Source organism: Elephantulus edwardii, unplaced genomic scaffold (assembly GCF_000299155.1).
Source record: "Elephantulus edwardii isolate Elephantulus edwardi_28Jun2011 unplaced genomic scaffold, EleEdw1.0 scaffold00368, whole genome shotgun sequence".
NCBI lineage: Eukaryota > Metazoa > Chordata > Mammalia > Macroscelidea > Macroscelididae > Elephantulus > Elephantulus edwardii.
The window spans coordinates 1,469,470-1,494,943 of record NW_006400118.1 but is presented as its reverse complement, the minus strand read 5'-3'; the positions used below and the strand labels follow the sequence as shown (position 1 = coordinate 1,494,943).

At 42.7% G+C, this 25,474-nt stretch overlaps 1 protein-coding gene across 1 annotated transcript in view; it reads right to left on the bottom strand.

Annotated features, from left to right (window-relative positions):
- Positions 1-25,474, bottom strand: part of ARHGEF26 (Rho guanine nucleotide exchange factor (GEF) 26) — a 182,163-nt gene that overhangs the window by 27,390 nt on the left and 129,299 nt on the right. The window contains exons 10-11 of the mRNA XM_006902100.1: positions 24,707-24,796; positions 17,594-17,748 (exon numbers count right to left, since the gene is read on the bottom strand). Coding sequence (XP_006902162.1) covers positions 17,594-17,748; positions 24,707-24,796 — 245 coding nt within the window. The remainder of the gene's footprint in view (positions 1-17,593; positions 17,749-24,706; positions 24,797-25,474) is intronic.

Below are 25,474 nucleotides of genomic sequence, written 5' to 3'. Positions count from 1 at the left end.
CCTTTCAGGGGTAACAATCAAGTCTCTATACATCTGCTCCTCTGTGATGAAAACAATGATGGCTCTCGCTGGTCAAACAGGCTACGAGACCCAGTAACTTTTTATTTTAAAGACACAGTAGGGAGCTATGGTGGCCTACTGGCAAGAAGCTGTGCTGCAATCCCAAAGGTACACATTTCAAGACCACCAGTTGCTCTGTGGGAGAAGGATGGGCAATCCCTCCCATGCAATTAACTTCCTGCGAAAACCTGCCCGAAGGTCAGCTATGGGTCTGTTCTGACTCTGTTACACAATAACAATCTTTCTGGATCTTTTTTTTTTTTGTAATAAAGAATTATTTAAGAGGATAGGATACAACAGTAAAAACACATTTCCATTAATTATTTTCCTCATATATTATCTGTTAAGTAGGTTAGACCATGTTCGGTTTAATCCACACAACTAACTGTGGGTAGAAAAAATAATAGCACATCTTAATGTGACTGAGGCACCCTGGTGGTATAATGTGTTGAGCTGCTATTTAACAAGTTGGCAGTTCAAATCCACCAGCTGCTCCTTGGGTGAAAGATGGACAGTCTTCTCCCTCAAAGATTTACAGCCTCAAAAATAAAACAGAGAGCTGTCACAAATTGGAATTGACTGGATGGTAGTGGGTGGATTTTCATCTGAAGAGGAGTTTTCTCTAAGAAGTCATTTTCTGCTGTTATGTGCTATCACGTTGCTGTGACTCATAGCGACCCCACGTACAACAGCCCTAAACCCTGCTCTATCCTGTGTCAGTCTTATTGTCTCTGACACACGTACCCCCGTTACCCCAGTCACTGAGTCAATTCATGTCAGTAAGGGTCTTCCTCTCTTGCACTGTCCCTCCACCCTCCCAAGCATGACGTCCCTCTCTAAGGACTGATTCCACATTGCAACATGTCTAAAGTATGTCAAACGAAGCTTCAGAATCCTTGTCTCCAAGGAGCAGCCTGGTTTCACCCTCTCCAGGATAAACCTGTTTGTTCTCCTAGCAGTCAGTCCATAGTATATTCAATACTCTTCAGCACCACAGCTCAAAGGCATCAATTCCCCTTTTATCATCCCTAGTCATTATCCAGCTTTCTGATTTATTCTCTGTCCCATAAATTTCTACACAGGTTAGAATTCTGATAAGGAGTACATATCTAAAATGTTTAAATCTGGGAAACATTTAAAAATTGTACACCACATTCATGTATTTTTTTAAAACCAAAGCTATATAAATGTGCTTAAAGGATATTGAGGATTTTTTTTATAAGGGTAATAAACAGAGTTGGAAATAGATAGCTGTCATTGTTAAGGGTTACTAGGCCAGCTCTGACTCACTGCTGCCCCATGACAACAGTTTAACACCTTGCCTGACCCTGCCCCATCCTGACAATTCCCACTGCGCCTAAACCCACTGCACCAGCCACCATGTCAGTCCATCTCGTTACAAGTCTTCCTCTCCTCTATGGATCCTCTGATTTTCCAAGCCCATTTTCCTCCAAGGATCCTGACGATATGCTCAAAGCATGTGGGATGAAGGCTCACGTCCTTGCCTCCAGGAGTTCATATTTCTCTCTCCTTGCTGTTGAGTCAAACGTGACTCCTAGCTGACCCTTTCATGGGCTTCCAAAGCTGTAAACCACAGAAGAGGAAACTTCTTACATTTCTCCCTCAGAGCCGCTGACAGATTCGAAGCACTGGAGCTGCTTGAGTAAAAGAGAATGGCGGGTCCATAAACATACCTGAGAATTCGGTCAATGAAAAAAAGTACTATTTCAGATTTGTGGGGAGCTGATGAGAGAGTGGACACATAATACAGAGACATGTAGGAACATGTAAGGAGCACAGGTGGTAAAATGGTCATGCATATGGCTGCAAAGCTCGGGGTCAGAGGTTTGAACCCACCTGCTGCTTTATAATAAATAAGACTTCTTGATTTGTTCCTGTGCCATTTTCAACCTTGTAAACTGCACAGGGTAATTCTACCCAATCACAGAGGATCACTATGAATCAAAATAAACTCAGCACACAACCACCAGCACAAGAAAAAACCACATGGTGAAAAATAGTTGGATCTCAACCTGACTACACATAAACCAGGATATGCTCTTGTTTTTCAACAATAAATAAGAAAGATTCATGATGAAGGTATTCTTTGCTTTCAGCCAAGATCCATCAACAATGATATTCCTGGTTCTATGTCTTCTGAATCTAGCTTGAACTTCTGGCAATTTCTTATTGACTATTCCAGCCATTTAAAAATAATCTTCAACAAGATTTTACTTGAATTTCATATTAATGGCATTGTTCGATAAGATCTATATTCTGTTGAAACACCCTTTTTTTGGGATGTGAAGCACTATGGATCTCTTCCAGTCTGTTGACCACGGAGCTGTCTTCCAATTTTCTTGGCATAGACTAGTGAGCAGGCCCAGGGCTGCATCTGTGTGTAAGGAGCAGCGGCGATGTGGGGGTGGCCACATCTGACTTCTACCCGCTTTATAAAAGGGAACTGTCCCATCAGTAACATTCATAATACCAAATAAATTGCTACGTGGTCAGACACGCCATCCACAAGCTCTTGGACTGATTTCTATCATTGGGTCCAATGTTCATTGCAACATGACTCATAGACTTTACTGTTTTGGAGTTTATTAGTGAAATAGGTTGGAGAGTGAGAGAGGCAAAGAAAATTACTCAATGCAAGCCCAGGTTTAGTCCAGCAGTTCCAAGCCCAATTAACAAGGCACAATTCCTTGGTTAGTGAAGGTCCAAGTTCAGTTCTGCAGCACAAATGCACCTCTGGTCTCCTCAATCATCCAGCAAACTGTATCCCAGAGCAGTTACAAATCAACTTTTTCTTCAATTATCCAACCAGTAGAGACTTTACCTTTGGATTCATCTCCAAAGTCCTTCTGATTAAACCTTGCCACAGTCTCTTCATAGCACGGCCACAGTATTTCACCTTCTTTTCACCACCATTTTTCATAGTTGTGGAAAGTGCTCTCATGTTGCTCCCTCAGCTGTTGATGACGGACAAAACCACATCTCCACAGTTAAAGAAGCCAGAGACTATGCCCTCAATGGGGACTAACATAATGGACAGAAAAGCCAATTTTGAAGGTTTCTACCACCACAATCTGTTTCTTGAAATATGTCAGTTGGTGTTCCATCAATTCCTGGGCCTTATTTTTTGCCAACATGTTCAATGCAACTTGGACTTCCTTCATTATAATTGGTTCTTGATCATATGTTACTTCCTGAATAGTTTTGTTTTGATCAATTCTTTTTAGTAGTGATTCTGTCATTCCTTCCATTGCTTTTAATGCTTCCTGCATCATTCAAGACTTTGTCCATGAAATTCTTTAGTATAGCAACTCAAAGCTTGAATTTATTCTTTAAAAAGCTTGAATTTGTCATACAAAACAGAGACTATTGGAAAGATATTTACTTGTGGGATTGTTTTTTATTATTCAAAAGTCGGGCTATGTGGAATATAATAAACTATAAAGTTATTGAAAAAAAGAGACTCTCAGAACCTTAAATGTGCTTCTGAGAAACTTACATATAGATCAAGAAGCAGTTGTTCAAACAGAACAAAGGATCAATCAGGAAAGGTGTGCATTAACAAAGGATCAATCAGGAAAGGTGTGCATTAGTGTTGTATCTTTTCTCAACTCCTCTTCCATTTGTATGCTGACCAACTAATTTGAAAACTTGACTATAAAAAGAACGTGTCATCAAAACAACTATGAGGTATCATCTCATCCCAACAAGAACAGCAACATTTAACAGAGCAGCAAACATCAAATGCTGGCAAGGTTGTGGACAAACTGAAACTCTTATTCACTGTTGGTGGGAGAGTAAAATGGGGCAACCACTGTGGAAGGCAGTATGGCGCCTTCTCAAAAAGTTGCAAATAGAAATACCATTTGACCCAGCAATTCCACTCCTGGGAATTTACCCTACAGAAACCATAACTGCCACCCAAGCAGATATATGCATTCCTATTTTTATTGCGGCTTTGTTTGCAATAGCAAAGAGTTGGAAACAACCCAAGTGCCCATCAACAAACGAATGGATAGAGAAGCTGTGGTATATTCACACAATGGAATACTACACTGCTTTGAAAAACAAGGAACTCATTAAATATTACTCAAAATAGGTGACTCTGGAGGACATTATGCTGAGTGAAATATCTCAGTCACAAAAGAACAAATATTTCATAAGGCCACTGTTGTAAAACGGGACTGACATCAGGGTTGAGAGAAACAGAAAAGGAGCGGAGGAATGATGTATATCGTATTAAAATATATGAGGGAGAGAACTGTTTAAAAGGGATATTTGACTGAGTATTATTGTCATGATAGGAGTCCAGAATGAAGGTTGCACAGTGAAGTGGACTTGGGGGAGGGGAGGGATTACATAACAAGGAAAGAGTTTTTCTTCTACTTTTCAAGGAGAAGAGTGAATTAGGGGGGGAGGGAGCGGGCAGGGAGAAAAGTGCAACAATGAATGACTGGAAACCCTAAGTCTTGGTAAAATTTCATTAAAATTAATAAAAAAAAATTAAAAAAAAGAATGTGACATCAGGATTAAAGTGAAGAAGACTTGAAGCATTTACTGAAGATTAAAGAGCACAGACTTCAATGTGTACTATCTCCACATCACAAAATAAAAATCCTCACCAGTAGAACAACAGGCAACATGTGGATAGAGAAAATACTGAAGTTCTCAATGATCTCATTTTATCTACATCCACCACCAGCCTCCATGGTAGCAACCATCAAGAAATCAAATGATGTGTTGCATTAGGCAAATCTACTGTAAAAGACCTTTTTAAAGAGCTGAAGAATGGGATGTCAGTAGAATGACTCACATGTACACAATCCAAGCTCCGGTCCTTTACAACTGTTTCCTATGCACCTGAAGGCTGGACAATAAACAAGAAACACTGAAGAAGTGATGCTTTGAATTGTGTTGTTAGCGAAGAATACTGAATATTCCATAAACTGTCAAAAGAACAAATAAGTCTTGGAGGAAGTGCCACCTGGGTGCTTCTTAAAGGTAAGAAGGGTAAAACACTGTCTTGCATACTTTGGGTATATTGTCAGGAGGGCTAAGCCCTTGGCAAAAGACATTATGCTGTGGAAAGTGGAGAGTCAAGGAGAGACAGACAATCCTTAATAAAATGGACCAACATAGTGGGTGCAGCAATGGACTTGATCATGAGGATGTCATGAAGTTCTTCTCATGTGTTGTCACAGGGTCACTAGGAGTGCACCAAACAGCACATAACAATATAATAACAGGAGGAAGGCGGATGACAGGATTAGAGATTTGCTCTTTCCACAGAACCAACCGGGTCTGCCCCACGATCAGAAGGGAATGCAGGGAACAAATATCTTAACCTTGATTAACAAGAATCTTCAAACCAAACCCAATGCCTTCAAGTTGATTGCCGCACACAGCAAACCTGTAAGACAGAACAGACCTGCCACAAAGGGCCTCCAAGGAGGTCACCTTTACAGAAGCAGAGTCTACCTCTCACAGCCCCAGGACAGCCAGTGAGTTTGAACCATCAACCTTACAGTCACATCAGATCTCACACACAAGTCCTACTTAGTGCCATCGAGTCCCACTCAGCCCACAGGGATTCGAGGCCATGAATCTTTAGAGGAGTACTATCTACCTTGTACCTATGCAGGAGCCCTTTCCCAGAGCTTTCACCTAACATGCTCTCACAGTGACCCCATCCTGAACAAAGGGGATTTCCATCTGCTTTGTCCTCAGGCAAATTTCTCATAGGTTTGCAGCTGATATTTCTGGAGATCTTTGTGTCTCCTACAAATAGAAAGGACCCCCCCCCAAGGTCACGTGGGTCAGTAAGAACCAAGCCAAATGACCTTGATTTAACATCACTCTTTTTTTACTTCTGGAGGGAAAGCGCATGAGAGGAAGACCCTCGATGAGGTAGATTGATTCAGGAATTGGGATAATGGGGGTAGGTGTGTTGGAGACAGTGCAATTGGCACAGGATAGAGCGGGGTTTAGGACTGTTGTACATAGGGTCGCTATGAGTCGCAGGCAACAAGATGGCACATAACAACGAATTTGATGGATTTGAACACCTGGGGCATCTTGAAGTCCATACCTTCATCTAAAACCTCGTGACAGTCATCAGTCTTTGGGAATATCTCCTGATCATCTCTTAGGCCCCGTCACAGTCTCTCTGGGGTTGTGCCCTCTCTGTGGTGGTGACTCACTTGAATTCACTCAGTTCTAAAAGATCCACAGAGAACCCTCCTACCACACACGCACTCTGCATCTTTCAAACTGTTTCCCTACCTTCTCTCCAAATCATGATTTGTGAATCCCCACGCCTGATTTCATCTATAACTGCAATAACCTAGTTTCTACCACAGGACATTGAATGATGCAGAAATTGACTCCCAAGTTAAGACTTTAAGGGCTCCAGGCACTTGCAGTGGTCTTTTGGGCCCATTAGGGGGTTGGCAGAGCAGACTTGCCAGAGTTTGCCAGCATCTGGGCATGCCGGGCTGGTAAGACACTGAAAGGTCAAGCCCCGCCTAGGATCTTGGGATATTTAATGTCAGCTGAATCCGGACTCTGGCTTCTTGAGGCATGGTAGGTTTGAGGGCTCTGGGTACTTGTGGTGTTTTTTTTTTGGCCCAGGAGGGGGTTGGCAGAGCAGACTTGGCAGATTAACTGGGGGTCTGGGGCAAGGAGTTTGCTAGCATTTGGGCGTGCCGGGCTAGTAAGACACCATAGGGTCTTTCATTGTTTTTATCCAGACATTCCTCTAGGTCACACAGCCCTGGTGTACAAGTTGCCGTACCGCAGTCACTTGTGGTTGCCGTGAGACTGAACACTGTGACACGGATGTGTCAAATGCGTTAATGGTTGGCTACCCAATGCGGACAGAGAGTGGGGTGGAGCTCCCCGATGAAAACAAGCTTGGAAGGAGAAGTGGCATCCACTTGCATAATAGCTTGCCTTGGGAAACCCTATGAAGCTGGAGAGAGGATGAAAGTCACCCAAGCGTCGAGGACTCTCCTTCATAGGGTCGCTATGAGTCGCCTGCAACTCAACAGCACTCAACAACAACAACAACAAAGCTAACGTCTCTCTTAAAGCTTGGTTTGGGAATGATACAAATGGGCTTTTTTCACTGAAATAACATTCAGTATTTAAGTAAATGAGGGCAGCACAGCGGGTGCACGGACTTAAAGTCTGTCAAGACTCCCAACTCCATCACTCCATCCCTCTGTCAGCTCGAACAAGAACTGATTCTCAGAAATGGGCCAAATAAGATGATTACCTATGCACTGGAAAGGCCACAGAGGACGATTACCTATGCATTGGAAAGGCCAAAGAAGACAATTACCTATGCATTGGACAGACCAAAGAGGACGATTACCTATGCAATGGATTGCTGAAAGTCACTGTTTGCTCCCTTTCCTATAGGTAACCTTAACTCTGAGTTTTACTCCATAATTGACCCTGAACCCAGTGCCAGTGACAAAAAGGAAATACAACTGACAGCTAAGGAAGCAAAGGAGGATGGAGCCTCTGGGTTCAACCAGCCATCCCCACTGGACCCACCTGGGAAAACACTTTGCAGTCCAGGGGGAGCAAATGACAGGAAAATATCTTCTTAACAGAGCAAGAAGGCAAGCAGCTGTAACCCAAGACCACCAGTAAGGTGATAAAGCGTCCTCCCTTCCCCCCTTTACATCTACGCCCCTGTTCAGCATGAAGAAGCCAGAGAGTCGGCATCCAATTCCCCAATCAATAAGACAGTTGGTTTAATTACTATTGGAAAAAGCTTGTCATTCCTCTGTAGCATCTGGTCCCCACTGGACCCTCATCATTTCCTTCACTTGCTCCCCTCACCGACCAAACTGTGCAGCTCTGCAACTGCATCGTGGCCCATCCTCACCCTTCTGCCCCCAACCCTCACCTCCTTGTACCCCCAATATGTTTTTCCCAATAAAAAAAATATTTAAAAAAAAAAAAAAAAAGAACTGATTCTCAGTGACCTCTCCTCATCAATGTAAAGGAGACAGTAACAATATAAACCTCAAGAACTGCTGAGAGAATTAAGTAACATAAGCCTTATCTCACATAGGATGCCCTTACAATCATGCCAAGGTCACAAAATATGTCTAATAAAATGCTAGCTATTTTTAAAAATGATTTTTCTGACAGAACATCAAGTATTTAAATTGCCAGACTTTTTGCTCATGCTTGATAATTACAGGTGCTCTGCAAATGGGCAAGTGAACTAAGCGTGGGTTGAACGCTTCTCTGACAAGGAACGCCATAACCGGGAAAGCGTTCTGACCAGCAAGAACAAGGCTTATTTATCCACAAACTGATTCCAAATAGTCTGACTCGCTCAGTGTCTCAAAATAATTCTCAAGAATGACAAGCCTGTCACACACTTCCTGCTGCACTGTCAAGAATACGACAAAATGATCATGACGGTGAGGGTCACATTTGTTGGGAGAGTGCGGCTCTTCTGTGACCGTCACCAAGAGAGATGACCAGTGACCCATCCCAGGAGCAGAAAGTCATCCTCGTGGTTTTACCTCTGTACTTCCTCAGGTACCTAACCTGAACTTGTCCTTGACAAAGAGGTGACGGTACATCAGGGAAACTGTTCGCCCTTTATTTCGCTTCCTCCCTGGCACAGTAAGAGCTCTGAACAAGTTCATGAACAAGTGAGCAGCACAAGTCGGTAACGAGGTCATTCTAAATACCTGGAACAATCCCATTACTCCAATCTGCGCTTACATCACTGAGTTCATGCAACTCCGTTTTTTCATTCATTATCTCTCCAGCATCCTGTCAGGGCATTTTTCTGATCAGCTGTGAGAGAACAAACGACCACTACAAATGTTTACACATGATTTACACCAACTTCAAAGGAATCAAAGCAAAGGAATCGCTATCCCTCACTCACTGGCCGTCTGATGTGTATTCTGAACGGAGAGGGAGAAGCAAGCCTGGCGTCAAACGTGTTTTTCTTTATTTTGGAGTCCCCAAATCCAGGTTGGTCCCAGAGTGGACTACAGCCGTGAGCTATGAAACAACAGCCAAAGATTTACAATCATGCTTTAAAACAAGAAGAATGACTAGGAAGGGCAATCATTTGATGTTTGGCATCTGAGAGCTGGATGACAGACCCATGAGTGACTTTGTGGTGTAGTCCTGGAGAAGAGTACTGAATGTGTCAAATGAACAAACAGGTATGTGTCGGAGGAGGTGTCACCTAGGTAGGTGATCCTTAGAGGCAAAGATGGTGACGCGTCACCTCCCATATTTTGGGCAGGATAATAGGAGGGGTCAGTCTTTGGAAAGGGATGTGATCAAAGAGGTAGAGGAAGACCTTCAATGAGACAGACTGACACAGCGATGGTAGCAATTGGCTCAAGTACATCAGAGACAGTGAGACGGCACAGGACAGGAAAGGTTCAGATCTATTGTTCATAGGGTCACGGAGTCCTATTCTACTCAACAGCACCTAACAACAACATCCATGCTGTGAAGCTCTGGTGGTCTGCTGGGTAATGAGTTGCACTGCCAACCCAAAGGGAGGTGGTTCAAATCCACCAGCTGCAGCTCCACAGGAGAAAAATGAACAATCTTCTGTGCAATTTATTGCGCTGTCAAATTGAGTATGACTCAAAGTAATGCTATAAACCGAAGATCTGAACCTGGGTCTAGTCTGTGCCATCCTCACTCTTCCTGACACACAAGAGCCCACTGCAGCAGTCACCTTGTCAACACACCTGGTTAAGGGTCTTCCTCTCCTTCAGCCACCCTACACCCTACCATCATGCCTCTCTCCAAAAACAGCACCTCCTAGCAACATGTGGAAAGTATGTGAGGTGAAGCCTCATCATCCGTGCCTCTAGGGAGCACTTTGGCTCCACCATCTCCAAAAAAATGTGTTTATTCTTTTGGACTTCCATGGGTTGTTCAGTGCTCCTCTCCAACACCACAGTTCGAAGGAATCAATTCTTCTTCCGTCACCCTTATTCATTGTCCAGCTCTCAGAAACATAGCAAGTGATCGAAAATAACATGGCCTGAATCAGATGCACCTTAGCCCTGAAACTGACATCAATAATTTGGAGAGGTACCTAACTGCAGATTTTCCCAGTGCAATGCATCTCCTGATTTCCTGACTGCTGGTACTAAGGGTGTTAACTGTGGATCCAATTAAGATAAAGTTGACAGTTTCAATATCTTCTCCATCCATCATGATGCTGCCTATTGCTCCCGTGATAAGAATCTTTGTTGTCTTTTTTCTTTTTTTATAGTGTGTGTGAATCGTCAAATCGGATCCGAATGGCACAGGAGGAGATTGCCTGCTGGATTTGAATTGCATGCTTTTGTGATTACAGAGCAGCTTCTTGGCACTAGGCCATCAGAGCTCCTGAATCTTTGTTTTCTTGACATTGAGAAGCAAGAACGCTGAGATACCAAAGGTTGTATTCCTTGATCTGCTACAACAAGAACTTCAAGTCCTCCTCAATTTCAGCAAGCAAGGTTGTATCATCTGTATAATGCAGTTTATTGTTGAGTCTCCCTTCAATCCTGATGCCACATTCCTCTTCACAGAGTCCAATTTTTCAAATACTTTGCTCAGCACACAGATTGAATAGGTACGAAAAGAGAATATAACCCAGATGCATTCCCTTCTCAATTCAAAACTGCATGCAGTGTTCCCTTGCTCTGGTCCAGGTATAGGTTCCACATAAACACAATTAAGTGCTCTGGGACTCCCATTCTTCTCAATATCCGCCACAACTTACTATTATCCACACAGTCAAATACCTCTGCAGTCCATAAAGCACAAACAAACATTCTTCTGGTATTCTTTACTTTCCAGGATCCATCTGACATCAGCAATGGGGCCATGGCTTCTTCTAAATCTTTCTTGAACTTCTGGCAGTTTCCTATCTACGTACTGTTCTAGTCATTTTTGAATGATCTTCAGCAGTATTTTGCTTGCATGTGATATAAGTGACATTGTTCGATAATTTCCACATTCCGATAAATCACCTTTCTTGGGAATGGGAACAAGTATGGATCTCTTTGGATCCGTGGGCCAGACAGCTGTCCTCCAAATTTCCTAACATAGACTGGTAAGCACATCCAAGGCTGTATCTGTTAATTGAAACAAGTCAATTGATAGGTATCCCATCAATTCCTGGGGTTTTAATTTTGTCAGTGCCTAGGATGATACGGTATTTTCTGCAATTTTTCAGTATCAGTCAATTCTTTCTGGCACCATGGTTCTGTGTATTCCTGCCATCTCCTTTAGATGATTTCTGGGTCATTCAATATATTGCCTGTAGCGTCTTTTAATATTGTGACTTGAGAACCACAACTTTCTGTGGGAAATGATGATGATTCTCCTTCTTAGACTGAAGAAACACTAGCCTCACTCACTGCTCATGCCATTCAATATCAAGCAAGGGCGTAGAAGAGCCAGAAGAAAAGAGAAGAACTGAACCCTCCTATTGTCCATTATCCTGATGTCACAGAAGTCAGAGATAAGTAAGTTTTACCCTTCAGGGATGAACAAGCTTTGAATCAGAGAAAAAGATCTATTGTCTTCCCTTAATTCAAGACGTCCTTAACATTGTCTCAAAAAAAAAAAGAGTTCATTCTGCAAAGGAAGATGTATTTCAGCCTTCTACAACAGGAAAGCATCCATCATTTGGATTAAAAAAACCCTCAAAACAAGACAACAAATCGTTTATGCTACTGGACATTCAAACTACTTGGGAAATTTAACGTTAACTTAAAGTGGTGAATTTATGAATTTACGGCCTGGTAGGATGCTATTATTTATAAATTCTATTCTAAATCCACATAACGGCTCAGTTTGTGCCAATACACACAGTGTCGATGGCATCAGGAACCAGCACTCAGGAAATGGAAATCCACTGTCTTAAATTTCTACAGGAAGGAACTATTATGAAAGGGACACTGACTTCCCTGCACTCTGACACTGACTGTATTAGCTTAGGATAGAACAAAACTTGCAACTAAATCTTGGAGCCGGCAGCACAATGGTGAAGCGTCCACCTGCTACCGTACCAGTGGCTCCAGAAGTGAAAAGGCCTGGCAATCTGCTCCCATCAAGGTGACAGCACAAGTAATCAGTCAGGTGAATACACAGTAAGTCGGTGAGAGCCAGAATTCCATGGCCTTCTTCTCCAGATGTCCCACGTGTTCAACCTTCACACGGTAGAATCTTTGCTATCGCTCTCTGTTAGTGAAAAAATATTTCCGTTTTCCTTGTGTAGCCTACAAAGGTTTCCGTTTCACAAGCCTTACTGTACTCCGGTCTTGGGTTCCCTTTTTTCCTTTAAAAAATGGGACAATATTATGTAACTCCTAAGACTGTGTGTGTGTAGCTATAGTCTGCACACGAAATTTATGCCTTTAAAACTAGGACTGGACATAAGTAGATAAGATAAACATATTATACAAGTTTATTATATAACTAATATTATATTAACTAATTTTATATTATGTAATATTATATTAGCATGGAAGGACTGGAGTGGCATCCACACTTCCATAATAGCTTGCCTCCAGAAACCCTATGAACTTGGACAGAGGATGAAAGACACCCCAAGCATCAAGGACTCTCCTTCATAGGGTCGCTATGAGTCGCCTGCAACTTGACGGCACTTAAAAACAACAACAACAATATTATATTAGTCCAAGTATACAAGTGTAACATAGTAATATATTGGTTTAATGTTATCACTTTTACCACACCACATAGTCAGGTCTGGCCTCTGTGCACTACATGGAAGGTATGCTTGTCCAAGAGTGGCCTTGACTCCAGTCAGCGTTCATCTGCTGAAGGTCAAATCTGTCCCCTCCCAGGGAGCTTTGATGGCCTCGTGGTAAAAGGACCTGCACTGCTAACCCTGAGTCACATGGTTCAAATCAGAAAGTTGCTCTCTGAGCAAAGGCAGTAATCTCTTCCCATGTGAGTTACTGCCTCTGAAAACTTGCTGGAGGGTCAGCTATGAATTGGTTCCATCTTGATGGTACACAACAACAACCGCCACCACCACCAGCAGGGGACATTGGCAATGCTGTCTGGATACAGTTATGAACGCCATATTTGGCGGGGAGGCATGTTAGTTGGTAAAGAGTGGCTCCAAGTCAGGAATTCTAGTACATACCCGACAAGAGAAAACGGGGCAGCCCCCTTCACAAAGAATCAGCTGCCTGATGTCAACAGCGCTGAGGCTGAGAGCTCTCCTCAAGTGGTACCAAGTACCCTAAAGATAAAGATTCAAACAACAAAGAATTCCTGTTCGCATCCAGAGGAGCACTTAAACGAGCCAGACATCCTTTTGAAATTTGGTAGAAGAGACTATTAATACAGTGATTCACTCGCAAGCAGCCGAGAGGTGCCAAAGACTTTAAACCTCCTGCTGATGTCCTAAAACCCTGGGCACCTGGGCCCTGGACAGCACCCCACGACCTCTAACTGAAGCTGAGGCTGCCGGCACTAGAAGCAGATCTCTGTGTCTCGTGCGTCAGAGCGGAGAGGGACACGCAGCCCAGCAGGTGCGCGCGTGTTCAGCACTCACCATCTGCTGCCCGAGAAGGGTCCCTCTCGAGCAGCCTGGAAAACCTCCCTGAAAATCCCAGAGGCCCAGCAGATAAGCCGGCTGCAGCCTGGAATTACAATTAGACGGTGGGCGCCTGGATCCATCCCACAACGCTGGCACAGGTCATTAGCCTCTATCTGAAGCTCCCAGCCAAGCCCGGATGACTGCTCTGCTCAGAGCTCCTGCGTCTCCTGGCTGCGGCCTCTGGCATGTAAAGCATTCACAGTTGCCTCCTTGAAGTGCTCGTGTAAATACGGCACACATACTGGACATTCTTAACGAGCCGGGTACTCAACCCTCTGTGGTCTCCCCACGCACTCAAGGCATAAACAGCTTGGGCCTCCAGCGTTCTTCCCCAGGTTAAGAGCACTCTCGAAGTACGGTGAACCATTTGGTAAGGACAAGTAAATGCCAGCTCCAGCAAGGGCCGAGGTGGGTACTCATGCCGTCCTCTCTGCTGGTGCTGACTAGCTGTCCCTTTCTCGTGTTGATAACACAAGTTCAGAGCCACCTGAAATAGCTAAGATGCCTGAGACAGCGAGGAAAAGAAATCTGTAATATAAAACGTCCCTTCCAAGGGAAAGAATGCAGCTAAGTAGAATACACTTCGATTCCAATATTTAAAGTCCCTGTGCCTTGAGTTATTTCAAGTTCAGTCATAAGAGCTTTACTGCCCGGGTAACCTGTTAGCAAGAAAGAGGCGCTGTGATGCCAAAGGCTCCTGGTTGGAGTCCACCAGCTGCTCTGCAGGAGGACAGGCAATCCCCTCTCCTTTGAACTTTACTCCTTCTGAAAACCCACTAGACAGCTATTGGTCAGTGCCTATACAACAGCACCTGACAATGACAACAAGAATATTCCTGGTATTTAAACTAGTATACACTTCATGTTGGAAGCAGGAGCAGCCATCCTCTTCCTAAACAACCTGCTTCTGGAAACTCTATGAACTTTGATAAATGTGGACAGTTGTAGGCAGGTTTCAGGCCTTTTGTTCATAGAGTCGCTAGGAGTCGTGCTCGATTCGAAGGCAATCAACAACAACAACAACGACGACGACAACAACAACAACAACAACGTATTTCCACTCGTATCACCGAAGATATAATGGAAATTACACTTAGATTTAAAATCATTTTGCAGCTTTCAATGTATTTTTTTAAATTTTTATTTTATTATTTTTTGTGCGTGTACCATCAAATCAGATCTGACTGGTACAGGAGGAAATTGTCCCTCCCCTTCTCTAGCAGAACATCCGGTGGATTCAAACCGTGTATCTCTGGGATTGCAGTGCAGCTTCTTGCCATTAGGCCACCAGAGCCCCCCTTCAATGTACATTTTAAAAATAGAGAATTTCATTAAAGCATTTGATCCATTAAGACAGAATAAATATTTCAACAGCTAGAAGATGTTAAGAGTCAAGGGTTGGGTTTTGAAGAGATGTATATAATTACTCTTCCCAAAAAGCTAAACATTTAGGAAATAGTCAAGCAAGCATGTTAATATAAAATCAACAAAACATATAATATCAAATTATAATCCCTCTAACACATTTATTTATAAAATTTACTCAACTACTATTGTTGTTAGGTGCTGTGGAGTCAAGTATGACCCATAGCGACCCTAGGAACAACAGATCTGAACCCTGTCCTCTCCTGTGAAACCCCCCTGGAAGGTCAGCTAAGGGTTGGTGCACAACACCACCAACATAAATATGTGCAGCCTACAAGTCTGAAGTCAGCATGAGTGGTTATCAATTTGACCCTAGTGTTTTGAAGAATGGTACCTAGAGAAAAGGCAGAGCTGAGGGGTAGATGTGTGTGTGCGCATGCGTGTTTTGAGATGGCAAGGAAAGCGGAGTGGAATAAATACTATACAGAAAGGCCTTCTATATACAACCAGGAGAACATCGATGGATGGAGACCTTCTAAAGATTATATACCTGTAATGCATTGAAAACTCTTTTCAATAAAGAGAATATTAAAATCTACTGACCGGGGAAAACAAACAAAAAAACAAAACAAAACAAATTTAACAAACTATCTCAGACCAGGGTCTCATAACCAAAGTTTATAGAATCCTACCGGGTCTCCACAATAATAATGACGACGACCAAGAGAGAGCTATGTTGGCCTAGTGGAAGGAAGCTGTGCTACCAAGCCGAAGGTGGGTGATTATCATCTGTGGCCCTCGGCCAGGTTCAAATTGTCTTCCTGTCAAACATTCTTCTAGGCGGTATAGCACTGGTCTGTGCATTGCTGTACAGCGGTAACTCGTGGTTGCTGTGATGCTGAAGCCTGTGACAGTGATGTGCCAATCGTGATAATGGGCACCCATGGTGGACAGTGTTGGCTGGAGCTTCCCAACTAAATCAAGCCTGGAAGCAGGAGTGGCATCCACTTCCAAAATGGCTTGCCTCTGGAAACTCTATGTACGGACAGTGCTCAGGCTGTTCGTTCATAGGGTCGCTATGAGTCGTCTACGACTCGACGGCATTAAACAACAACAACAAACCGGGTCTCCACAAGAAAAAGACTGATAAAATAAATGGGCAAAAGACATGAAAAGACTTCACAGAGGAAGACATTCAGATGGCCAACAGACACAGGAAGAAATACTCAAAATCATTGGCAGTAAGAGAGATGCAAATCAAAACCACAGTGAGACACCATCTCACTCCAGTAACAGTGGCAAAGTTTAACAGGACAGCATGTAATAAATGTTGGAGAGGATGTGAAGAGGCGGGAACTCTCATACACAATTGGTGGGATTGTGAAATGATACACTGGAAAGCAGTTTAGCATTTCCTCAGAAAGCTGAACATACAAACTCCATATGGCCCAGCTCTTCCACTGCGAGGAACACACCCTAAGGAAAACAGAATAGAGATCCGGACGCCAATGTTCATAGCAGTGTTATGTTATCCACCATCACAAGAACATGGAAACAGCCCAGATGTCCAACCACAATCGAGTGGAATGAGAAGTTAACAGTACATTCACACAATGGAATACTACGCAGCACTCAGGAGTAATCATTTTGTAAATCACTACCTAACTTGGGAGGGATTGAAGAGCATTATGCTGAGTGAACTAACTCAGTCCCACAAGGACAAATACTGTGTAAAAAACATTATTCTAGAATGAATACGAGGATCTAAGGGGGAGAGGGGGAGGGTGGAAGCGGAGGGGTGAGGATAGGCAGGGGGGAGGTGGAATGTTAATCATAGGGTTGGACAATCCAGTAGGTGGGTGGGGTAAAGGAAATGGGAGGGATCTTTTGTGAAAAACAATTATTTCAAACTTGGCAAATAAATCAGTATAAAATTTAGAGGGAAAGTATATTCTATTTAAAAAAAAAAAAGCAATGGATGTTAAGCCACAATGAGCCCTAGAAGTTTCTCCCCAGTCGGCCCATATTAAAGCAAATGTTGTCTGTTCTATACACACTTGGCAGAAACACGTTTACACTGTCAGAGGAACAAGGCATTAGGATTGAGTGATACAGATGTAGGAAATGATTAGTACAGCGGCTTGCATGTTCTGACTAGTCGGTAGCAATGGGCTGAGAATGACTGATGCAACCTACCAGTCTCTGCAAGTTCAAGTCCAACAGCAGTTCTGAGGGAGAAAGACGGACAGTCTGTGCCCATTCAGATTTACAGCCTGGGAGCTGAGGGACGTGCAGTGTGAGCTAGACCCCACCCATGGACAGGGAGTGTGGGACAGACTAGTTCTGCATACAGATAATTAGAATTGAAAGATAAACACAGACGTTACCATGATTCAATGCATGGATATTATGTGACACTTTTAAAAGATGATCTTCCCTAACCAGCTTCTGAGTTACAGAGCTTTAAAGGTGGGATACAAACCCAACAACAGGAAGACAAGGCTTACTTACCCCTTCTTCTTGGTGATAATGAGAACGTCGTTGAAGAGAAAGAAGTAGACTTGCTGTTTAGATGTCCTTTTGGAGAAAAGCACGGTGTCTTCCACGTAGGCCGTCAGCTCACCTCTCTTCACCAACCAGCGGGACGAGGAGACTAAAGGGAAGGGCTGCAAACAGAGAAACACTCAACAGCCAAGGTCAAGTGCCTCAACATTCTTGCCTCCAAAGAGCACTCTGGCTGCACCCTCTCCAAGACATAACTGTTTGTCCATGAGATGTTCAGTGCTCTTCTCCAACATCACAGCTAGAAGGCGTCAATTCTTTTTCTGTCATCCGTATTTACTCTCTAGCTCTCTCAGATGCATAGCAAGTAATTGGAAAGACTGTGGTCTGAATCAGATGCACCTTAGTCCTCAAACTACTATCATTACTCCTCAATAATTTGGAAAGATCCCTAACAGCAGATTTTCCCAGTACACTGCATCACCTGATTTCCTGACTGCTGGTACCAAGAGATGCAACTAAGATGAAGCTGTTGACAGTTTCAATCTCTTCTTCATCCACCACAAAGCTCCCTAACTGTTCTGTGGTAAGAATCTTTGTCTTCTTGACATTGAGATGAAATCCGTAGCGAAGGTTGTATTTCTTGATCTTCTGCAACAAGTGCTTCAAGTCCTCCTCAAGCAAAGCTGTGTTATCTGCAGAACTCAGGCTACTGATAACCCTCCTGATAGTACACTCCTCTTCATAGAGTCCTACTTCTGGGATAATCTGCTCAGTATACAAAGTGAACGGGTATGGAGAGAGGCTATAACCCTGGCTCACTCCCTTCCCAATTCCAAAACCATGCAGTGCTCCCCTGCTCCACTCACACAATAGACCTGTTTGTTCTCCTAGCAGTCCATGGAATATATTCAATACCCTTCTCCAGCACCACAGCTCAAACACATCAATTCTCCTTCTATCATCCCTAGTCATTGTCCCGCTTTCTGATGCAAAGCAAGTAATTGCAAACATGGTATGGATCCGGGCACCTTAGTCTTCAGACTGACATCGTTGCTCTTTAGTACTTTGAAGAGGTCTCTGATAGCAGACTTCTCCAATACAATTCGTCTTTTAATTTCCTGGATGTTAGTACCAAGAGTGTTGATTGTACAGCGAAGCAAACTGAAGATGTTAACAATCTCAGTCTCTTCACCATCTATCATGATGCTACCGATCGGACTGGTGGTGAGAATCTGTTTTCTTTTTTTTTTTTCTTTTTTTATTTTAATGGTTTTTTTGTACATGTACCGTCAAATCAGATCTGACCAGTACAGGAGGAGATTGTCCCTCCTTCTCCAGCAGAGCATCTGGCAGATTTGGACTGCACACCTCTGGGATTGCAGTGCAGTTACTTGCCACTAGGCCACCAGAGCTCCCTAGAGAATCTGTTTTCTTGATGTTGAGCTTCAATCCATATTGAAGGCTCCAGTCCTTGACCTTCTACAGCAAGCACTTCAGGTCTTCCTCAGATTCAGCAAGCAGGGTGCATCATCTGCAAAATGCAGATTTTTGATGAGTCTTCCTCCAATCCTGATGCCACATTTCTCCTCCTAACCTTCCGGATAATCTGTTCGGCATATAGACTGAAAAGTTATGGAGAAAGGAGACATCCTTGGTACACACTCTTCCCAATTTTGACCCATGCAGTGTTTCCTTGCTCTGTTCTGACAGCTGCCGCCTGGTCCAAGTATAAATTTTGCATAAACACAATCACGTGTTCTGGGATTCCCATTCTTCTCAGAGTCAGCCACAATTTGTTGTGATCCACACAGCCAAATGCCTTTGCATAGTCTATGAAACACAGATAGACATTCCTCTGGTACTCTCTGCTTTAAGCCAAGATCCACCTGACATTAGGTATATTATCTCTAGTACTGCATCCTCTTCTAAACCCAGCCTGTACTTCGGGCAGTTCTCTGTTGAATCCAGAAGGTTCAAATCTACCAGATGCTCCGCTGGAGAAGCTGCAATCGCCTCCTGTACCAGTCATATCTGATTCAATGGCCCACAACAAGGAAGAAGAAAAAAAAAAGTCTACATTTACCTGATCAACAAAAACACTTTATTCAAGAAAGGTGAAGAAGGGGAGAAAATAGCTACGAATTTCTTTTGTCTACTAGTTGTCTGCTTTGCTATATTCTTGAGAATATCTGTTCTTTAATTAATTTATGGTTATTTCTGAAAGCATCATGCCCTTTTCTAGCAGTGAAAAACAAGTTCTTCAGTTCTTCTAAAATTATCTGCCATGATTTCATAGGAGGAAACGTCTGCTTATTGTTGTTTTTATGTTCAGTTGAGTCACTTGCAAATCGTAGTGACCAGATACAATAGCTCTGGACCCTGCTCTGTCATGAACCAACCACATTGTCTCTGAAACACCTACTCGTTACCCTAGTCAGTGTCAACGCAACTCCTCCAGGGTCTTCCTCTCCTGCACTGTCCCTTCACTCATCCAAGGATTGGTCCCTCCTAGCAACATGCCCAAAGTATGTGAGATGGAGCTTCAAGGAGCAGCTTGATTTCACCCTCTCCAGAACAGATCTGTTTGTTCTCCTAGCAGTCCATGGTATATTCAATACTCTTCTCCAGCACCACAGCTCAAAGGCATCAATTCTTCTACTATCCTCCTTAGTCCCTGTCCAGCTCTCTGATGCATAGCAAGGAACGGTGAAGACCATGGCTTGGATTAGGAACACCCTAGTCTCCAGACTGACATTATTGCTCTTTAGTAGTCTGAAAAGGAGGTCCTTGACAGCAGCCTTTCTCACTGTAATTTGTCTTTTTATTTCCTGGCTGCTGGTACTAAGAGTTCTGACTGAAGCCAAGCAAGCTGAATCTGTTAAAAATCTCAATCTCTTCATCTAACATGATGCTGCCAACTGGGCCAGTGGTGAGGAATAAAATTCTGTTTTTCTTTATTCAGAGTTAAATACAAGACCATTTAGCATCCCCCCAACCCTTAAGATACCAGAAATGTTTAATACTAAAAATCTGATGTAAGTGAAAGTATATGTATAAATAAGCAAATTTCTTAAGATACACTAAACACAAAAAATGCCATTCTTGGACACACAAAACATTGTACAAATGGCATCTTTGTAGATAAGACTGTTTGAACGTCGCTACACGGAAGCTGGCTATACATCAGGAGGGAACCAGAGGGCTAATCACGCCTCTTGCTAAGCTCACAGCCCACAGTCATTTTCCTCACAGAGGCTCCTTTCTGAAAACACCACTCACTTTCTGGTCATGAAAATCAAGTTTTTAAAAAATGCTATTGTTGTTATGAGTCGTCGAGTCACCTGCGATTCATAGCGACCCTATGTACAACATCGCTGAACCTTGCTCTATCCTCAGCCAACACTATTGTCTCTGACACACCTACCCCCATTACCCCAGTTACTGAGTCAATCCATCTCATCGATAATCTCCCTCTCTTTTTCTGCCCCTCCACACACCCAAGCATGGTGTCTCTCTCCAAGGACTGGTCCTTCCTTACAACCTCTCTAAGTATGTCAGATGAAGCTTCAGAATCCTTGCCTCTAAGGAGCTGCCTGGTTTCACTCACTTCAGGACGAATATGTTTGTTCTCTTAGCTGACCATGGTATACTCTTCTTCACAGCTCAAAGGCATCAATTCCCCTTGTATTATCCCTAGTCATTGTCCAGCTCTCTGATGCAAATCACGTATTTGCAAAGACCATGGCACGGATCAGGTGCACCTTCATCTCCAGACTGGCATCATTAAGCTTCAGTACTTTGGAGAGGTCTCTGACCGCAGACTTTCCCAGTGCAATTCATCTTTTGATTTCCTGGCTGCTGGTCCCAAGAATGCTGACTGTGAAGCCAAGCAAACTAAAATTGTGAACAATCTCAATCTTTTCAACGTACACCCTGAGGCGTTTTTGTTTTCTTGATGTTGAGCTTCAATTCATAGTCAAGGCTACAGTATTTAACCTTATGCAGCAAGTGCTTCAAGTCCTCCTCAGTTTCAGCTAGCAAGGTTGTTGTGTCATCTGCGTAACACAGATTGTTGATGAGTCTTCCTCCAATCCTGATGTCACATTCCTCCTCACAGAGCTCAGCCTCCCTGAGAATCTCCTCCACATGTAGATTGAAAAGGTATGGTAATAGGACACATTCATGGCACCCTTACTGATTTTAAACCATGCAGTGTTTCTTGCTCTGTTCTGATGACTGACACCTGCCTGTTCCAAGTAAAGTTTTCACATAATTGCTCTGTGATTCCCATTCTTCTGAGTCATCAAAATATTACAAAAAAGACTGTGATTATGAAATTATATATATTTGTATATGAAGACATACGATTCCACATGTTTTTTACATAAAGGAAGCTTCTAGGAGCCAGACGTTGCTCAGTTACATACTATTTTTCTGAAGGTTTCAGAAGAAAGGTGAAAGATTTTGGCTTGATTCTATTAAGTTTTTGAAACTGTCTATTAAGCTAGTTCATAGTGTTTCCAGTTCCAAAATCTGGGATAGATGTTTCTCTGTTGAAGATGCCTGAGACACAAAAGGCCACTGGACTCAGATGGTTTAGGGAACTCTGTGGACCCCAGGATCACATACAAGAGGGCAACTGGGGGGGGGTCCCAGGGCAAGGGAGAGCCAAGGGGCATCCTGTATGGAACATAACCCTCCAGGGTGAGCCATAATTTAAAAAATAAAAATAAAATTAAAAAAAAAATAAAGGGAGGAATGGTTGGGGTTTTTACGTTGTTAATGTTGTCTTATAACTGACTTATTTTCATGGACGTCTCATTCCTCCACTGTGCAAAAGGAAATTTCTAACAGACCACTTAAAAATTGTCCGTGGCTTTCAAACTCTCTAGTGTTTCTTTTGAAAAGAAAAATCTGGTATCATAAAATTTTTGTTCCAGAAACTTATCGTTAGAAGACTAAAATCATTCTGACTTTCCTTCCAAGTGTAAATCAAACACTAGACATTTTATGAGCAAAAATGAAATCCAAGCAGGGCTGAACTAATTTCTGTAGAGAAGAGACTTTGATTCTCTCTTATGTTCCTTGGCATCCCAGCAGACAGACGTGTTTATGGGCAGCAAGACTCTCTGTTCAAAAAGCAGACACTTCAAGGATCCTGGAGTTCCTCCTTTCGCCGGCCCTGTCCTGGGATTCTCTTCGTTGGCAAGGCACAAGCATCAGTCAGCAACCAGTACACGACTTCCTCGCGGGATCATTCTGAATCCACGGCACTTTTGATTTTAACAGCTGAGAGGCGTATAATTATTTGGATATTTATTGATAAATTTGTAGGTCGTTTCTGATCATTAACACAGATAATGTTCTGAAACTGTAACTCTGCATGCATTTATTTATACATTCTTGAGTACTTCAAGGTTATGAACAAAACCAACAATTAATTAATGGACAAAGCCAAAGAAAATAATTTATGGATCTCACAGTGTGCAGAGTCTCAGTAACTCGAATTTGTAGTTTGGATAGTTATTCCTAAATTTTCCACCACAAAATCATCTTTTCACCAACAACATACAAAAGTGCCTTTTCCCCTCAATAAAACTTGTTATCAAACTTCTGCATTATCATGAAATTCAGAGGTGAAATTAATTTTTACTTTCAAGTAACAATTTTCTTTTAAATAATTTAGAACTGTTTTTTTTTATGGTGAGAAAAATTTATATTTAGAATTAGCCTGCTGGACTCAGTTTAGATGATCCCAATTTTGTTGGCAACATCCAAAGCATCATAATCTGGAGCAAGTGGAACATAGGCCTTCTTCTCTCCATCAGGCCTAATCAAAGTGTTGACCTTAGCCACATCAATGTCATAGAGCTTCTTTACAGCTTGTTTAATTTGGTGCTTGTTGGCCTTGACATCCACAATGAACACAAGTGTGTTGTTATCTACTATCTTCTTCATGGCTGACTCAGTGGTCAGGGGAAACTTGATGATGGCATAGTGGTCAAGCTTGTGTCTCCTGGGGACGCTCTTCCGGGGGTAGTTGGGCTGCCTTCAGAGTCTCAGCATCTTAGGCCATTGGAAGGTGGGTGATATGCGGATCTTCTTTTTTTTTTGGCTGTGGACGCCCTTCAGGACGCCTTCTTGGCCTTTAATGCCTTTGCTTTGGCTTCAGTTTTGGAAGGGGCAGGGGCTTCCTTCTTGGCTTTCGGCACCATCTTCATAGAAAAGTAGAACTGCTTTTTAAATAAACTTTTCTAAATGTTGGAGCCATTTGTATTTCCCTTCTGTTCACCCATTTTTTAATTTCCTATCTCTTCAAGAGGTTTCTTTCCATCTTTTTCTTACAATTTTCCTTTTATATATAGGGGATATATCAACCCTGTGTTAACTTGTATGTTACAAATATATTTCTATAGTTGGCTTTTGAATTTCTCACTTTAACTACACCTCCCCCTTTAGAGAAGTTAAGAAATCTTACATAGATGACACTTATCAGTTTTTCTTTCAGTGACATATGCATTGAGAAGAAGTCACTGAAGATCTGACTGTACTGCTTTTCAGACGGCTCCTCTTCCCCTTCCCCCCCCCCTCCTCCTCCACACAGGCCCCTGCACATTCACACTCCCCTTTCTGCTCATGGACTGGACCAGGATCTGACCAGCACAGACACATATTCAAGAAAGAATGAAGGGAGAGACACGAAAACAAACTCCCATTAAATAATGGGAAGAACTGTCTTCTTCTTTGGGCTAAAAGAACACTGTGGTCCAACACATGGGCTACCACTGTTTTGCAAAAACCTTTGAGGCGTACTAAAGAAATAGCCAATGAGCTCCTTTCAATTCTAAAATTTTACTATCTTAACTCTCCATTTGCTCAAGCCTGACGTCTTCGGGATCAGGGGGAGGAGGGACTGTGTGTTTTATTCATGGCCTTAAAAAAGGTTACTCTGACCTGGGTAGAAGAGAACTGAAGTATCTGCCCAGGTCTGACAGCTTCTTACGTCAATTTATGGCCTTTCTTTGAAAAGCAAATTTGGCCTCACCTATCTCTCCTTCTCCACAGAAGATGTAAGCACTGGTATCCAAGAAACTATTTTATGAAGAGGTGCACAGATACCTTAATCTTAAATTCCAGCTGCGAATTAATTGTGTACAACATCTCTGTCCTTTCCATCTTCCGGGCGCCTTCATTACACAGTCGAACCAACTGGGAACACAGAAGAAAGAGGACTGTTAATCATTCAAGGAGAGTGACCTCACTTTATTATTATTATTATTATTTAAATGAAAATTTACAGAGACCTAGGGTTTCCAGTCATTCATTGTTGCACTTTTCTCCCTGACCACCCCTCCCCCACCCCCAATTCACTTTTCTCCTTGATGAGTAAGAGAAAAACTCTTTCATTGTTATGCAATCCCTCTCACAGTTCACTGCGCTGTGTAGCCTTCACTCAAGACTTCTGCAATGACAAGAATACCCATTCATATGTCTCTTTTAAACAGTTCTCTCCCTCATCTGCTGCAATGCAGTATATATCATTCCTCTACTTCTCTGTTTTCCGTCAACCTCAATGTCAGTCCTGTTTTACAATAATAGCCCTGTGCAATGTTTGTCCTTTTGTGACTGAGATATTTCACTCAGCATAATGTCCTCTAGTGTCATCCACTTAGCATAGTATTTCATGGGTTCCCTGCTTTTCAGTGCTGCATAGTACTCCACTATGTGAATAAACAGAGCTTCTCTATCCATTTGTTTGCTGGGTTATGAGAATAACCTCACTTTCAAATGCAAATCTCTCCTGGGAAATACTTAGCTTGTGGGGACCTAAAGAGTTTTGCAAAGGGAGCTCTGGTGGCCTAGTGGCAAGAAGCTGCAATGCAATCC